Genomic DNA, 17,757 nt, shown 5'->3' with positions numbered 1-17,757 from the left:
GTCGTATTAGTTTAAAGATTGGATCAGTTGGCTGGGCGCCTGGTCTGATCATTTAGCCATAGGCCTTAGGTAGTTCATGGTGAACTAAGTATAGTAGAGTAGCCGACTGTATATCTACAGGCGGCGTGCCCCTCTTAATTAAATGCATGAGTAAAATAGAGAGTAGCCGACTGTTTTATCAGTTGGCATGCCCCTCATAATACAAAATAGATGAAGCAAAGTAACAAACTTTTATTAGCATCTCTTGGCCGTTTACATCATTCAAAAATAATACTTCTTTAAATTATCTACATTCCAGGTTCGAGGCAAGGGTTGGTCGTCTGGTGTTTCCAGGCGATAGGTGTCGTCCCGAACCTCTTCATAGATTCGGTAGGGTCCTTCCCAGTTGGGAGTTAATTTGCCTGACTCATTAGCCCTACCGACTGCTTCCATCTTTCTTAGTACAAAGTCCCCCACTTTGAGTGGACGCCTGTACACTCTTTTGTTATATAACCTTGTCATTCTCAGGCGGTAGATTTCATGGCGCAGGGCTGTATTGCCCCTTCGTTCTGGAAGTGAGTCTGATGACAGGCGCATGGACTCCCAGTTCGCTTCTTCGTCATACAAAATTACTCGAAAAGTCGGCTCGTAGTATTCAATTGGAAGAACAGCTTCTACACCATAAGTTAGGAGGAATGGAGTTTCTCCAGTCGACCCTTTTTCAGTCGTCCTAATGGCCCAGAGAACATGTGGTAGTTCGTCTGCCCATAGGCCGTCTGCTCGTTCAATCTTCTTCTTAAGTCCGTCTGAGATGATCTTATTGAAAGCTTCTACTTGGCCGTTTTCTTGAGGACGGCCGACTGGTGCAAAGCAGTGTGAGATGCCTTGGTCTCCCAGCCAATTTTTGAGAACAGGCGTCTCAAATTGGGACCATTATCAAATACCATAGACATGGGCACCCCAAACCGAGTGATGACATTTTTCCAGATGAATGAGATCACATCCTTCGTCTTGATTCCCTTAACAGCCTCAGCCTCAACCCATTTGGTGAAGTAGTCGACTGCAACAAGTATGTACTTCCTGCCGCCTGTAGCAGGCGTATAGGGACCTAGGATATTCATGCCCCACTTAGCAAACGGTAGTGGGCTATGGATGGCAGTGAGGTCAGTAGCCGGAAGGTGAATTAACTTGCCAAATTGGCAATTGTCACATTTTTTCACCATCTCCATGGCGTCTGCTTCTAAGGTAGGCCAAAAGTAACCTTGTCGCCTTGCTCGTTGAGCAAGTGACCTGCCGCCTACATGCGAAGCACAATACCCTGAATGCAGGTCTTCTAGGACCTCTCGTCCTCTTTCAGGGGTCACACACTTTAAGAGGGGCAGAAGATAACCCTTCTTAAAGAGCTCACCCTTGCATATTTCGAAGTTGGCCGCCCGTTTTTTCAGCAGAGCCGCCTAGGAGTGATCATTCGGCAAGGTGCCGGATGTTAAATATGTTCTGATTGGGTCCATCCAGGTTGAACTTCGATCTAGAATTCCAATAGGATCTTCTTCAATACTTCTCTTATCCATAACTTCCCAAAAGACGGTTCTTGGAGTATCATAAGAGGCCGAGGACGCCAGCTTTGAAAGAGCATCCGCCTGGTTATTTTCAGACCTGGGCACTTGAGTTAGATGAAACTCCTCAAGTGACCCGACCGCTTGTCGTACCGCCTGCAAATATTTAGTCATGGCCGGATGGGTTGCTTCGTATTCGCCATTATACTGACTCACTATCAAATTGTGGTGAGTCAGAGCAGGCGTCTATTCTTCTTGCCCCAACTGCCTTGCACATGCGGATCGGCCAGTAAAGCTTCATATTCTGCCTTGTTGTTCGAGGCTTGGAAGTTAAAACGTAGAGCATACTCATACCTGTCGCCTTCTGACGACTGACATATGACGCCTACTCCACAACCATTTGAGGTGGAGCTCTCGTCCAACATAGACCTTCCAGACTTGGTCTGGAATTTGAGAATTAGAGGGCCGAGTCATTTCTACAATAAAATCAGCAAACGCTTGCCCCTTTACTGCTTTTCTTGGCTTGAATGTGATTTCAAGGCTCTGAATCTCTATTGCCCATTTGATCATTCGGCCAGACGACTCCATGGTTGTGAGTGGCCGCTTGATTGGTTGATCTGCGTAAACGACGACTGAATGTGCCAAGAAGTAAGGCTTCAATTTTCTAATGGCCATAGAGAGAGCAAGACCAAATTTTTTCACTAGGGGGTACCTCAACTCGGCATTTTTCAATACATGGGTGACAAAGTAGACCAGGAGCTGGCAGCCGTCTCTTTCAGCAAGGAGGACAGCGCTTAGAGCATGGTCAGATACTGCAAGATACATGTAGAGTAATTCCTTGGGCAAGGGACTGGCCAGCCTTGGTAAAGAATGTAGATGGACTTTCAGTTTTTGGAAGGTCGCCTCAGCATTCGGCCCCCATTCAAACCTTGCTTTCTTCTTTATTGCCTGAAAAAAGTAAAGGCACTTGTTGCCTGACCGGCTGGGAAATCTTCCCAGGGCCGCTAGACAACCTGTTAACTTCTGAACCTCTCGGACTGTGCGAGGCGACTGCATGTCAATGATCGCCTGCACTTTCTCAGGGTTCGCCTCTATACCTCTTTGATTTATGAGAAATCCGAGGAACTTACCAGACTCAACTCCAAACACACATTTCTTTGGATTGAGCATGACATGGTGTCGCCTGAGTGTGGTGAATGTTTCTCGGAGGTCAGCCAGATGATCTGTCTGAAGTTTGGACTTTACAATCATATCATCTATGTATGCCTCGACATTCCTCCCAATTTGGTCAAAGAATACCGTGTTTATCATTCTTTGGAAGGTGGTCGGGCGTTCTTCAAACCAAATGGCATAACCGTGTAGCAAAACAACCCTTGATCAGTGACGAAGGCCGTCTTCTCCTGATCTTTTTTTCCACAAAGGAATTTGATGGAAGCCAGAGTAGGCGTCCATGAAGCTCATTAAAGCGTGGCCGGCTGTTGAATCGACCAGGCCGTCAATCTTTGGCAATGGATAGCTATCCTTGGGGCACGTCTTGTTCAAATCAGTGTAGTCCACACACATTCGCCAGGTACCATTCGGCTTCTTTACTAACACAACGTTTGCAACCCAGTCTGGGAAATAACATTGGCGAATAAACCCTGCATCAAGCAACTTTTTAACCTCGACGGTGGCCGCCTGGCTTCTTTCTTCACCATGGTTCCGCTTCTTTTGCCTGACCGGCTTCTTTTTCGGATCCACGACCAATTTATGTACAGCCAGGTCAGGACTGATGTCTGGCATTTCATGAACTTCGAATGCAAAGATATCTTTGAATTCCTTCAGAAGTTGGTGAAAATCTTCACCCAATACTTCAAGAGCAGTCGTCCCTACCTTGATTGTTCGGTCGGGACGTGAGTCGTCCAGGACAACATCCGTGTGCTTACCAGCCGGCTGAGGGCGGAATTCGTCTGAGCGCTCCTCTGCCAGTGATTGCTATCTTTTTTCCTTTCTCTCGGACCCCAGTTGAGTAGCCTTTCTTTTCTTGTCGCCTGCCACCTGGGCAGGCGCATCCTCCTTGATGAGTTCAAGGTCAGTTTTTTCATCACTTGGGCCAGCAGTCGCCACAGTGGGTTTGATATCCGAGAGGTAACACTCTCGTGCCATCTTCTGATCTCCCCTTAGGGAGTCGACAGTTCCATCATCCCTTTCGAATTTGAGCAGCATAAGAGAGGGAATAATGACAGCTTTAGAGTTGTTCAAGGTGGGTCGTCCCAAGATCATATTGTAGGCCGACAGCTCTTCAACCACTAAGAACCGAACCACCATGTGACGGCCCTCCCCTTTCTCACCCAGACGGATCGGTAGATCCACTCGTCCAACTGAGTGTACAACACTTCCTCCAAACCCTACTAAAGGGTGAGACACCGGATGTAAGCAGTCAGTTTTGTACTTAAGCTTTGCCAAGCATTTGTTGCTGATGAGATCAGAGGAACTGCTGGTATCTATGAGGATCCGGCCAACTCTTTGGTTGGCCACCTTACGTTCAACGACAATGGGGTCATCATGCGGCCCCCTAACTCCTCCCAGATCTTCTTCTGTGATGACAATTTCTGGGAATGAACTCTTGGCGGTCCGTCCTTGGTGAACGGAATTAACATGTAACCGCCTGATATTGTCTTTGTTGCCCCTGATAGTGGGGCCGCCTCCTGAGAAGCCGCCTGCTATAGCGTAAACGACGACATCGTCAGTATCTGAATTGTCGGCCTGCCGATGATTCTTCTTAGCCGACTGCTTGTGCTTGGGGGAGCATTCCCCTTGGACTTCTTGACATAGGAGTCAAGATCGCTTTTTTCAGCCAGGCGGTCTAGATAGCGCATGAGGCTTATACATTCGTTGGTTTCATGACCAATGTCCTCATGAAAATGACATAATTTATCTTAGTTCCGATTGTTTGCTGAACCCTTCATGGGGGTCGGCTTCTCGATTGAGATCCGACTCTTGATTTCTTTGAGGATAGCTTGGCTATCCTTGTTGAACGCATACTTGGGAGAGTATGGTTTGAATTCTTTCTTCTTTTTCTGGGTCGGTTGTGCAGAGGAGTCGGCCGCCCAGACTTCTTTTCGCTTTTTCTCATCTTTATTTGCCGACTACTTTTGTCGGCTTTCTTTCTTGTCAGACCTCCTTCCATCCGATTGTTTTACAGTGTTACAGAGATCAGTCGCCTGTATATAGGCTTCTACTTGAATCAATGCTTCTTGGAGAGTCGCAACTCTCTTTCGGACCAAGTCGAACTTGAAAGTCGACCCATCCTTAAGACCTCTAAAAAAGTCAGTGTAGGCTACCTCATCCGGCAGCCCTTGTATTTGAATCCTCATCAGATTAAACCGCCTGATGTAGGAACGGAGTCCCTCCTTCTCACCCTGCTGAATAGTCCCTAAGTCAAGGGTCGTCTTTTTAGCAGGAATGTTCATAGCAGAATTGGAGGTGAACAAGTAGGCAAGTGTATTGAAATTATTCACACAACCAGTCGGTAGGTTGCCGAACCATTGTTGTGCGATTCCCTTGAGAGTCGCTGGGAAACACTTGCACCAAGTGGGATCATCCAACCCTTGGAGGTACATCAGGTTGGTGAACGTCATTAGATGATCCTCTAGGTTAGTAGTGCCATCATAGGCGCCTACTAACACATTCTTCACTTTGGCCAGCTGGGCGGCCTCAATAATTTCCTTGGAGAAGGCGGACGGCGGTTCTCCAAGTCTAAGCAACCGCAGTTGCCAATCCAATGGTTGGACGTTCCTTGTCGCCTGCCCTCCAAACAAAGGAGGCTGCAAGAAATATTGTTGTTGCGGTACGTATGGTACATTCGGTACCGACTGATCTTTATGAGATCCGGACCGACGGGAGGTACCGCTTGTCTGACTCTCATAGTTTGATTGAGTATACCTCATGGAGGTATTATGTAAACTATCTTGGAAATCTGAAGTAGAGGCCGACTCTGACAGTCGGTCATTCTTCTTCTGCTCTAGCAACAATCGAGCATCTGAGTAAGTTTTCTTTGACTCATCCGCTTGAACATGACGAATGGACTTTCTCTTCCCTGGTGAGGGAAAGCGGTACTTTGTTAAGTCAATCACAGGCGGCTCCCACTTCCTAGAATTAGGGTGAGGAGTCGCCTCTCAACCCTGTACAGGCTTCCTCCTTCCAGACTGGGAAGGTTTTCTAGCCGACTGCTCCTTGGAGGGAACATGCGTCTTCTTATTAATGAGATCCTGGATCTCCCCTTTGAAGTTATTCATTAAAGTCATGAGTTCACTTCTAGTGATGGGGGTAGATCCCTCGGCCGCCTGTTGATGATCAAGCGGCTGGCTACCAGGTTTACTAGATCCAACCTGACAATCTTTTCGTTCCTTCTTTTCAGAGGAACGGGTTCGTCGAGCTCGTAAGGTCCCGTCTGGGGTCGTGTGAGTCTCAACCTCGACCTCATTTTCAGTATCCTGGTCACTATAGACCTGAGGGTCGTCCATAGGACGCCTCTCGCTCTGGTTTGGTACAGACTGTGATGCCATCTCGAAAGTACTCTCCCTACAGATGGCGCCAAAATGTTTCGGGGTTTTTTGATGTCCTGTGGGAGAGTTACAATTCGGGACTGGTATCCTTGCGCCTGTACCTGCAAAACAACGGAGACTCCTTGTGGTGGGAGTTCCGCCTCCGACGGTCAAGTTAGTACTTGTTTGAGGAGTAATAAATGCGGAAAAGTAAAGGTTGGGAGATCTGTTTCCTCTAGGGGAGGAGTGATCAGTGTGTTTAGGTTCTCTAGGTGAGGGTAATTAATTGTTGAATCCCCCTTAATGAGGATTAATTAGAGTATTTATAACCTTGGAAAACATGTCAAATCCTAGGTTTTGGTTAACCTAGGGCTGACTGGGCTTCCCTTGGATTGGGCCTAGGTGGCCTGCTTGGCCTATTTGGCATACGAAGGCCACGTGGCGAGTCACAACTGGTCCATGGTGGACAGATCAACTCCTGACACGTGGCAGGCTTCTATTGGCCCTTGTAAGCGGACACTTGACAGAGCCTGAATGGTCCACTTGTCAGATGGTGATTGGTAGGGAAAAATCCCCTAATCATATAACAAATTCTATAACAAATCAATAAAAATATATATATATAATTTGTCGAGAATATAATTATTCCTTCTCTACTCCAACATAGTAATGTTTAATTTGCAATAATAACCTATAAAAAAAAATTAATTCAAACAAATTTTATTATATAAATAAAAATTTATATATACTACTCATATATTATGTAATAAAAAAATGGCTATTAATTATCACAAAGTAAAATAAAATCAAATAAATTTGCATAAAACATTGTGTCGAACAAGTATCTTAACAAATTAGGGACGAAGGGTATATCCATGTATGTGTGTATTATATGGTTACTAATCAAAAATTTATATTTTTTATAAGGGGTAGTAAAACCTCATAGTCCACAAATTTCTTTCATTTTATTTGATTTGTTAATTCTTTTGCATCAATAATTTTGATATCTTTGGCATGAATATAAATTGAAACTCTAGCTATTTTATTTCCTTTAAAAAATATACTTCATGATATTTTTTTGGTACATAATTGTTGTAATATAATTCACTACAAAATTTAGTGAAACCATACATAGCACGGAATTTAAACTAGTTCAATATAAACCTAATTTGAGAGGCATACACATAAACATTACAAAGGACATGTCTTAAATTATTTGACATAATTTGTTACGAAATATTATAACTTCAAATACCAAGATGTAATTTTGTTGGCATTTTGTGTATTTTGTGTGAAATTAAAGAAGAGCCATAAAGATATGAAATTACACAAATTGCCAAAATTAATAAAATCAAGGTTATCAATCTTGACTTTACACAAGTGTTGGAAAGATTGAGGGAAATCGCAAACATTTACAATAATCACCGAAATGAACGGTCTTCAAAAAAAAATCACCAAAATGAACAAGTAGAAACAACTAAGCGAATTACCAAACGATATTTACGTGGAAAAATCAGTAAAAACTATGGGACCACTAAGAAGTCCACCTAATTGCTCTTATTATGATAAAGGAATGTTACACAAACACAATTCCAAATCTCAAAAGCGAGTACTAAATTACCCAACAACAACAATCATAAGAGCAAAGACAACAACGTCCTCATCATCATCCTCTAATTTACTCTCTCTCTTCTTATTCTTTTTACTCCTTACTTTTGCTTTCATATACCTTACATTTTACTAGTTTTCCATCATATTTTTAATTTGACTGTTGTTTTTTTTCTTTATTAGAGTTTAAATTTTGTAGGATTCTGTTTTTACATATTAAACTTTGAATTTTATTTGATTGTAGATAATGTTGCAATATATATTAAATATAGAATTGAATAGAATGATATTTATTCAATAAACTCAAATCTTCAATTCGTGAATTTGGGATTTTTTTTTTAAAACAATTGAAATCCAACGGGTCCATCAAGCCCAAGATTGGACCGGATCTGATTTTTTAGGTCTGGACCAAAATCAGACCTGAGGATGGTGAAATTCAGTCTCCGATCCTGAAAAACTGTCAATTCCGATTCTGACCCAATCCAGATTTGGAGTGGTGTACAGCCCTACCTACAGATGGTCTTAGGAAAAAAAATAAATAAATAAATAAAACTTATGTAGGAGATAGTTTGTGTTTAGTTTTTCTATGTTTTTTTTTTTTTTTTTTGTTTTTGTTATCTCTTTTGACTTTTATCTTTCAAATGGGAATGAAAAATCCACCAAAGTCAATTTTTGAATGATTGTTATCACATTTGTATTTTGTAATCTTCCCAATTAAGGATCAATTTGGTTTCGCCAGCAACAACAAGGGCTTCTCATCATGTCAGAGAAATCTCATCTGAATTCTAAAGCAGGCTAACTTAGAAATAAGGCATGCACTAACTACGTGATAAAATGCAAGGGAACTGGTAACTAATAGAAATTGAAGGAGCCGAAACCTTACATCAAAGCTCAAAATTTTCATTGAGCCTAGTCTTAATACACCCAAGGAGACACACAACTTATAATTTACACAGCTGACAATTCTATCAAATCTCGCAATAATATTCATGACAGATTAACGTAGAATGGCTGCAGGTTTTATAAACTAAGTCCATCAATTGTCGAAATATGCAAGCTCGTGACAGTCAAATATGGGGCAGATACTAATAATTCTAAAACCCAAAAGAGCTGACTTCCACAACTGGATTCTGGGACTTGTGATCCTCAAGCCTAGATTTACAATCACTGTGAAAGGATGCCATTGATCTTTGGCGAGAGACAAATGCCAATCTAAACTGTTCGATCCCTTGTTTGAGATTCTTTCTCTTTTGTACCTCAGACTTGTATCTCTCCAACAACACATCTCTTTCTTCTGATACTAACCTTAGATTTTGACTGGATTTAAATACTTTATCAAGTAAGGTTTCCCTATCTTGCTGCAGAACCTGTAATTCTCTCTCAAGCTCAAGGTACCTTGAATTTGACTCTTCCAGAACCTGTTTAGATTGTTCATGATCCTTTTCAAGCTCAAGGTACCTTGAATTTGTTATGTATTTGTCTCTGAATGCGCTGATTTCATTGTTCAATTTCTCCTTCCAACAAGCAAAATCTTCCCCGAACTCAACACCCTTTACCAAAGAAAAAGGAATTAAACTAATTCAGAGATCCTCCTAATAGTTATCAAACAATAAGAAACCATGCTTTTTACAGTAATCTCATCTTTCCCACCAACAGCAACCTACTGACTTTCAATATTATCATGTGATTCCCACCAGTTGGTTCAATCATGCATAAAATCTATCCTAGGTGAAACTCATTATAATATCAACAACATATGAGTATCAAATTAGTTTTGCCACATGATATGATAATTTTGACAATAAACAATTCAGAACTCTTGAAGTGGCTTTTCTTTCATTTATCCCTAATACTTTGTGATTTAGTAATAAATGTGAGATATATTTGAAAATAGAGTAATGAATGAAACAGTTTGTAGAGAGAATTAAACAGGCATAAAGTTAGATGCTTAGTTCAAAAGTCTGGAAAGAAATATAGTGTAGCCTAATGTCAAGGAGAGGAGTAGCACAAAAAATAATGAGTGAAATCTGGACAATATTGGCCTAGAAACTACCTTATAATCAGAGCCGCATTGTCTGGTTGTCGATTCTTTCTCCATTGTAGTTTGTGCATCTGATGATGCCAACAATGCAACAGAATTGTTCAATCTATCACAAAGAATTTTACACTGCTCTTGCAGTATAGAGGTATCCGTGCTGAAAGTTTGATGACCATCTACAGCCATTCTGCAGTGAGTTTCCAATGTTGAAAAAAGATTTGAGCCAATCTCAGTCATGCTGGTTAGCAAGATATTTGCAAAAGATTTTTCATCATCAACAGAACGCTGCAAAAATCCAAAGGGTGCAATTAGACTCAAGCCAGATGGAGTCACTTCACATATAAATTTGTATATGTAGAGCATTGTGATATCAGTATACCTGCATAACAGATAAGACATCCTTATATATGTCTTTACAAGTTGTCACAGAGTCAGACAGCATTTGAGGAATTTCTCTTGTCAATTTGGCCTCCTTCCGAAGTTCCATGATCTCTTTGGTTAAATTATTGTTCAACAAGACCTGATCTCTGTGATTTTTCTGCAAGTACATCATACATGTAGATATGAATCTAAAAAAGAATATAAATCTTTACGAGTATGTATATAAGTTTAGACCCCTAAGTGTAATTCGGATTCACAAACCAAAAGAGCAACTGATTCTAGAAAAGTGGATACATATAATATCTTCAAACAATGATTTGCAGCAGATAAATTATAATATAAGTAATATGTAGGCACCAAGTGACGTTTATGTGAGCAACAAGGATAAATTTCACCAACTAACCTCAAGTTCGTCTCTCTCTTTAGTAGTAAGTTCCATTTGCCTTTTGAGGTTCTGAATCTCTTGCTCGTAATGACCTTTTGAGAAAGCCTGATAAAGATAACTTTAACTTTGTTATATGTATCTTACAAAGCAAAAACCTCTAAGTTAAACATATCTTACAAAGCAATTAACTGCAAGAGATCACCAATAGTCGATCCCAATTCCATTTACATGAACCTTAGTTTCACTCTATCGCCATCACTCTCTTCGCTGTTACAATCATGTGTACTGGAGGCAATGACACATTTTATCTATGTTTGTAAAATGAGAATTACTGCTAAGTTCTGACAACATGAGACAGAAAATTCTTAATCTTCACACTCTCTCACATCTTAAGCTACTTTACAATTTCTTATAACTACTACCCTTTCTACCCTTATTATTTCTACTCCTTATATGAGATTTTTTTTTTTCTGTTTTTTTTTTTTGTAGAATGTATTAGATTTTTATCAACCCAACTTCATTTTGGTTTTTATTATCTCATAAAATATACCACATTCCCACCCACTCTCTACTTTTTTTTTTTTAATTTCTTGCACCAACTTACCTTTCTACTTTATCCACCTTTTTCTTACATCCACTCACCTCTCTTATAATCAAAAAGTTTACAATAAATACCACGTCAAGAATAAGTTTTTATTATGGGATTCTAGGATTTATTGGCATAGGATATTAGGGATGTTAGAAACTACTCAAAGGACACCAATAAGCTTCAAGAATGAATCTTACAGGACTAATGCCATCAGATGACAGGGACCGAACTTTAATTGCGGGAGTCATACAAATTGAATCAAGGTCAGCTACATATCCTTTATTCATCTTCATCCATGCATCTTCGTCTGCCACATCATTGAATGCATCAGGAAGGGGGCTAGAATCAGAATCAGATACTGTTGCATAATTTGAACGTCGAACAACAAAAGATTTGGGAGCTTCTTTAAAGCCGGGGGTGCTGAAAGCTTCTTCTTGCCGCATATGCTGGCTATTAATGCTCCTCTCCCCCATCCCTTGACCTGAGAAACCTTGGTGCTACAATAAGCAAAGAAAAACAAATCTCAGATGGATAGGACAAGACTGTCATCGGCCATTTAAAAGATGGTTTGATAATTCTATTGTCTCAAAGCACACCTGAGTATTGCTTTTTCGCTCACTGTCTGAAAAGTTCACCATATTACTGAGGGTGTTAATTTTAATTTGTTGCTCTTTGATGTGCAAATCCCTTTGTCTTTGAAGTTTTCTCTCCTCTTCAAGCTCCATGGCAAGCTTTTCATGCTCTTGTTCATACTAATAAGAGAATGATAAATGAATACCTTAACTTTATTGTTTTAGTAAAGGGATAGAACAAGTACAAGAGACTACTGAACAAGAGATACTGCACCTTAAGCAAGTCATTCCGCAATTTCAAGATTTCTTGTTCCATAACTACAGCTTGAGATCCCTAAACAAGATAATATTAATTAGGTATACAGTATACTTTAATGAGCCACGAGCCCACAAAAGTTGAGGTTAGCAAATAAACTATACCTGAAGTTTTTGGCGTAGTTCCTCTATTTCCAAAGTTTGACGCTTCAACAAGGCCGCATCAGTCAAGATCTAATACAAAAATTATTGATCAGTAGGCCATCATCAAATGCATACATAAACGGCAAATAATAGATCCTTTATTTTCATCCAAAAGAATGGTTCCAAAATAAAACGTTTATAATAATGAAATTTAGCTATCATACACTAAGAAACTGAGTAAAACAACTGGATTTGTTAACACCAGGTGAAAGTGCTATGAATGATTAGTAGAAACGGCTCAAACTATCTGCAAAGTAACAAGAGATATGCATATGTTCTTTATACTGTCAGAAGCAGTGCTTTAACATTTGTAAGTTAGTACTGGCCCCTACACCAAATAATTATCTAGGTATATAGGGAAAATATTTGACGATCAAATACAGATTCACTTCTGTCTCGAAACACTTAGTTGATCAGCAAGTTCAACTCTTTATTTAGTTAACGCAGCAGCCAACACATATCTTTAAATGTTGAGTGAGACCAAATATGTTCGTCAATGGTGTCAAAGAACAATAGACCAAGCAAGAGTGTAACAAACCTCATTCACTTGAGCACAATTAGTAACACGTTTAGCTCTGTTAGCAAACTGAAGAGTGCCCCTAGTTTCTTCAACATGAACCTAAACATTTAGTAAGGCATCAAAATCAAACACCCCAAAATAATCTTAATGCACTAATTCAAATCAACTCTTCTAAAAGCGAGCAAACCTCTTCAGGTGCTACTGTGCAGATAATTGAAGTTTTAGCATTGCCACCAAGTGAAAATTGGAGTATGCGAGTCAGCTTACTGTCACGATAAGGAATATGTCCCCTGCCAAACCCATAAATTTGTGTGAATGACTTAACCATTGAGAACAAATTAATGCCAGTGAGTTACAAACCTTTGCTTAGCTCCTTCACTTAGCTTGTTGATGACATTGCCAAGAACCATCAGGCTCTTGTTAATGTGTTTTCCTTCCTTTAATCTAACTCCATCAGCACCAGTTTTTGCAATTCTCTCAGATCCCGCCAGATCCACCAAATTCTACATTTTATTAAACAAAAGAAGGATATTAAAACCCATAACACTTCAGAAAAAAAAAAAAAAACAAAAAAAAAAAAAAAAAAAAAAAAAAAAACAAGAGGAAAGTGATATACAAAGTATATATAAATGATAGAAAGAAATGACAAACCAAAGCAGAAACACGGATAGCATCTGAACTAGAACCGTCCATCTCCTTAGTCTTACTTTCTATGACCTGTAAATGGAACCACAAACAGTTACAAAAACTCGTAAATACTATTAAAGCTCAAATCAGATTACAGCATTGAGAAACTACCATTCTAAAGATTGTGTGTGACCTGCTACTTCGTGCGTTCATATTTGTTTCACCAAAATGTCTATTGACTGCATCATTCAATTCAAAGATCAGGCATAAGAATTTTTGTTACAATTCACTAAATACAACTTGAGTGCATATTGCAATTTGCAACAAGGCTAGACAAACCTTCTCCTGCTTCAAGAAGCTTGTGCACTTGCTCAGCATCGCTCACAATTTCTTCTCTAAGGCCAGCAACGAAAACGCCACGCTACAATCAAATCACAATAAGTGAATCTTCCACTCTTGAAGCTAAAAATGAAGTCACATACGCTACTAAATTTACCTCCAAACTTTCATGGATCTGCAGCTTCTGGTTATTTACCATCAAAAGATCATTGATTTCTTCATTATAAATTTCCATGTATGACACACGAATCAAAAACTCCCTCTCATCATGCTGAAAACAACAGAAATCTTGCGACTTAGATACTCAACAGAAATCTTGCACACGAATCATGCTGAAATCGAAAGATCATTGATTTCTTTATTATCGCGGTAGTATGAGGTCTATGCCGTAATGAGGATCAACCATGGCAAAGACCAGAAATTTCACCTTTGTTATCATGTGAAAAACATCTTTGACAGCCCGGTGAATGATCCCGGGATCGTTTTCGGAACCATTCATAGTGAAAGTCTTTCCACTACTAGTTTGCCCGTATGCAAAAACAGTGCCTACAATGCACTCAAACATATCAGAAACTACAAACTACCCTACACAACATAATAATCATTAATCAACAACAATAATTACAATCATACTTTATGACTTAAATCCAACAGAAAGCTGCAATAGTTATATTGAAAACAACAAAATTAAATCATCCTTTTATAATCAATCAATTTTCAACAAAAAATTGATTTTGATGATTGAAATCAACAGAAAAACAACAATCAGCCTTTATAATCAATTTTACATATTACGGAAAAAAGTATTCGATTTTAATACTCGAAAAAATCAACAATTAGCATGTTAAAAAAAAAAAAAAAAAAAAAAAAAAAAAAAAAAAAAGACATACCGTTAAAACCTTCAACGGCGGCATTAATAATATCCTTAGTAAGAAGCTCATAAACCCTAGAATTTGGGCGAGATTGATCAAAAACATGATCTGTAAAAAGAAACAAGAGAAAATCAATTCAAATTAAGAATTAATTAATTAAAAATAGGAAGAAATAGCAAAACAAAATTTCAAACCGAAGGTAAAGGCGACGCCGGAAATGGGGGTGCCGGAAGACTTGTGAAGAGAAATACGATTATCGTCAACATTCCAGAAGGTTCCATCAAAGGATTCTTGGGTTACTGGAGGTCTCACTCTTACTGCAACACAAATCTTCTCCATTTTTTCTCCCTTTAAATTTTTTGGTCAATATTTTTGTTGTTGGAATGCAGTGAGTGTTTTTGAATTGAAATGACAGAGGGATTTTCATGGGCGGGCTTTTGGTAGGTACTTCTATGTTTTGAATTGGATTAAGTTACATATATGTCCTTGTGAAAAGTCGATAGACATTAGACAAATCTTCCTTTTCTCTTTTTGGGCCAATCGAATTTATTTATAGTACTCTCTCCTTCTCAATCGAATTTAAGAAATTGGAGGAGAAAGTGGATGAAATATATTAAAGTGGATAAAAGTTAGACAGAAGTACAAGGCAAATGGATAAATTTAAGGTGAAAAAAGTGAAAAATACAATTATAAACAAAAGTTAGAGAGAGAAAGTGGTAAAAAGTATAAGACAAATGAATAATTTAAAGGTAAATTAAAAGTGTTTAATGAATAAAGTTAAAAAAAATGAGGATATAATGGTTTTTACATATTATCCAAAAATGAAAATGAGAACAACATTTTATGTCTCGAAAATAGGAAAGCATGAACTATAATATGGGACGGAGGGAGTACTATATAAAGATAAAGGGCATCTTGGTTGATAAATTTGTCTTTTTCCAAAATGTCCTTCTCAATTTGTAAAATTACTTATTCACAATTTTATTTTTCAAAAAATTAAAAAAAAAAAATCATAATTGCTCACAAATGAACAATTTCTATTATGGTTTACAGTAGAACTTTTTTGTTTCCAAAAAAAATTACATGTTAATCATACTATTCAATGTTAAAGTGTAAGTCAATAATTGTTTATGCATGAAATTTTTTTAATAAAAACTACTTCATTGCTAAATACTCAATAATAATAATAATAATAATAATAATAATAATATATATATATAAATAAAAAAAAGCTCACATCCACCTACTTTTAGCATGTAAATCTTACAACCCTTGAAAAGGATAAAATTATGATCTTCAGTAAATTTCTACCGCTTAAAAACAAGAAGAATGCTCATACACTATTCAAAGGAACAGTGCATTTGAAAGGAATAGTGACTTGATGGCTTTTTCCTCACTCCTTAATGCTTATTGCGAAAATGCCATTGCTTTTGTTGACTTTCTTTGACAATTCTAGTTTACTATTTACTTGGCAAGGAGTTGTTATTGTGTTAAGAATAATGAGGTGGTGGGCTACTTTGTTAACTTGCATGGGTGGTGGCTTTCTTTGTTTAATTGAATGAGAAACTTTGCTTTTTTCTTTGTTTTAAGGCATGTATTTTTTGGGTGGGTTAGGTATTTGTTTAGTATAATTAAATTTTGCAAAATGTAGACTATAAAAGTTGTTCATTTTGAGTTAAGTTTTACAAAGTTTCTCTTTGTTAGAGCTTAATAAGGTATTCTTTATCTGCAAGAACTCGGGTAATTTGCACTCATTTATTTTGTGAGGATGACAAATGCTTGTACAAGAACTTCCCTGTATCGACTGGATCAACATGCTACCTTTCCATGACAATGAACTTGACCATTAATCTTAAGGATGATATTGTTTTCAAATTGAGTTATTTGTTGAATGTTTGTTGTTAATTGTTTGATTTTATTTGTTTGTATGTTGTGTAACTAAAGTTGTATGCTATGAGATTGTTGTGGTATGCCATGCACATAAGCGTTTAGAAGTTTTGAGTCTATTTTTGTATGGTATGTGATTTGGGTAAAAATACCCAAGCCACGTGGCCCAATCATAAGGGGCAAGAGAGGTCTAAAAAGGACCAATCACCAGTTGACACGTGGCACTCCCAATCATTAGGAAAATAGGCGGCTTTCAAAGGCCCAAATCCGGAGAACACCGTAAAAACGGCGCAGCCCATTTACCTAGGTTGATGACCTAGAAAAGGGGGCACTAATTCCCATGACCCTATCAATAGGGAGATTTACCCCAATTTGGGGGCATGTTCATTTATTACACTCAATCAATTCTATCACATCAGAGAAAACATTTGTTCTCGGAATCCGAGAAGATCTACTTTTACTTTCCGCACTTTTTACTCTCCTTCGACTCTTACTAACTTGATCGTTAGAGGTGGAACTCAGCACAACCGGAGGTTCCGTTTGTTTGCAAATACAGGCGAAGAGAATCCAGTCTTGGTGACGTAACTCTCCCGCAGGACACATAAAAACCCAAAAACATTTAGCACCGTCTATGGGGAGAGTACCTCTAAGATGGTTTCTTAACAGACTGTACCGCCTCTTGAGGACAAACGTCCAGAAGTAGAGGTTCATTCGGACCATGATACAGATTCTGATCCAAAGGTCGAAGTATACACGACCAAAGATGGATCCCTTAAAACCAGACACATCCGTTCCAAGGATAACAGGGAATGGGGCAATGATCAGGCGGGTCCGAGTAAGTCAATTGGCCAGCCTCAGGCGGCAGGACAGACTGCTTACATCACCCGAGAAGAGTTCATAAAATTCATGACGAGCTTTAAGGGGGAGATAAAGGACTTGATCACTAAGAAGACGGTTGGTCCCAACAAGGGTCAGTCGACAAAAAAGCCCTCTCACTCTGAGAAGGTTAAGTCGGTGAAGGACAGGTCGCCCACTCCGCATCCTAATACAAAGGAGGGGGGCAGGCTTTTTATCGATTGGTCCAAGTTCCGCTTCCCAGACCAGGGAAAGAGGAAGCCCATCTAGCATACTAAGCCATATGGCAGTAAGAAAACTTACTATGATGCTCGACTTATCATTGAGCAAAAGAGAAACAGGTAACTGTTTGACTCGGCTTCAACGTCGACTATGCTAGACAGCTTTAGGAACACTTCGATGAGGTATTCCCAATCTGTACAGGAGAACATGTCAGGCGGCCCATCCGTCCATACAGGTGCTCAGATGATAGGCTTGGCCCCGTATGTGCCCCAACTGCCATATAGACCGTTTACCCAACAATACCAGCAACCTGCCCTCTTCGGGGGTCAGGCGACATATCAA

The 17,757-nt window shown here is 39.1% G+C and overlaps 1 protein-coding gene across 1 annotated transcript; it reads right to left on the bottom strand.

Annotated features, from left to right (window-relative positions):
• Positions 1 to 8,258: 8,258 nt before the first annotated feature.
• Positions 8,259 to 15,233, bottom strand: LOC110720022 (kinesin-like protein KIN-7N). Its single transcript, XM_021899026.1, has 18 exons — positions 14,646 to 15,233; positions 14,470 to 14,559; positions 14,007 to 14,125; positions 13,737 to 13,850; positions 13,580 to 13,661; positions 13,412 to 13,479; positions 13,265 to 13,330; positions 12,974 to 13,116; positions 12,801 to 12,903; positions 12,632 to 12,712; positions 12,055 to 12,123; positions 11,909 to 11,968; positions 11,659 to 11,814; positions 11,260 to 11,559; positions 10,492 to 10,578; positions 10,087 to 10,245; positions 9,723 to 9,992; positions 8,259 to 9,219 (listed from the first exon to the last, which is right to left on the bottom strand). The coding sequence occupies exons 1-18, from the start codon at positions 14,788 to 14,790 to the stop codon at positions 8,764 to 8,766; spliced, it is 2,568 nt and encodes an 855-aa protein (XP_021754718.1). The 5' UTR covers positions 14,791 to 15,233; the 3' UTR covers positions 8,259 to 8,763.
• Positions 15,234 to 17,757: the final 2,524 nt, after the last annotated feature.

This window comes from Chenopodium quinoa, unplaced genomic scaffold, assembly GCF_001683475.1.
Source record: "Chenopodium quinoa cultivar QQ74 unplaced genomic scaffold, ASM168347v1, whole genome shotgun sequence".
NCBI lineage: Eukaryota > Viridiplantae > Streptophyta > Magnoliopsida > Caryophyllales > Amaranthaceae > Chenopodium > Chenopodium quinoa.
This window is presented reverse-complemented; position numbering and strand designations above follow the sequence as displayed.

Coding starts and splice junctions, on each gene's coding strand:
- LOC110720022 (XM_021899026.1), bottom strand. CDS start 14,790: ATGGAGAAGATTTGTGTTGCAGTAAGAGTGAGACCTCCAGTAACCCAA. Junction 11,815..11,908: donor TGCGGAATGACTTGCTTAAG/GTGCAGTATCTC, acceptor TTCTCTTATTAG/TATGAACAAGAGCATGAAAA. Junction 10,246..10,491: donor AAGAGAGAGACGAACTTGAG/GTTAGTTGGTGA, acceptor ATGTACTTGCAG/AAAAATCACAGAGATCAGGT.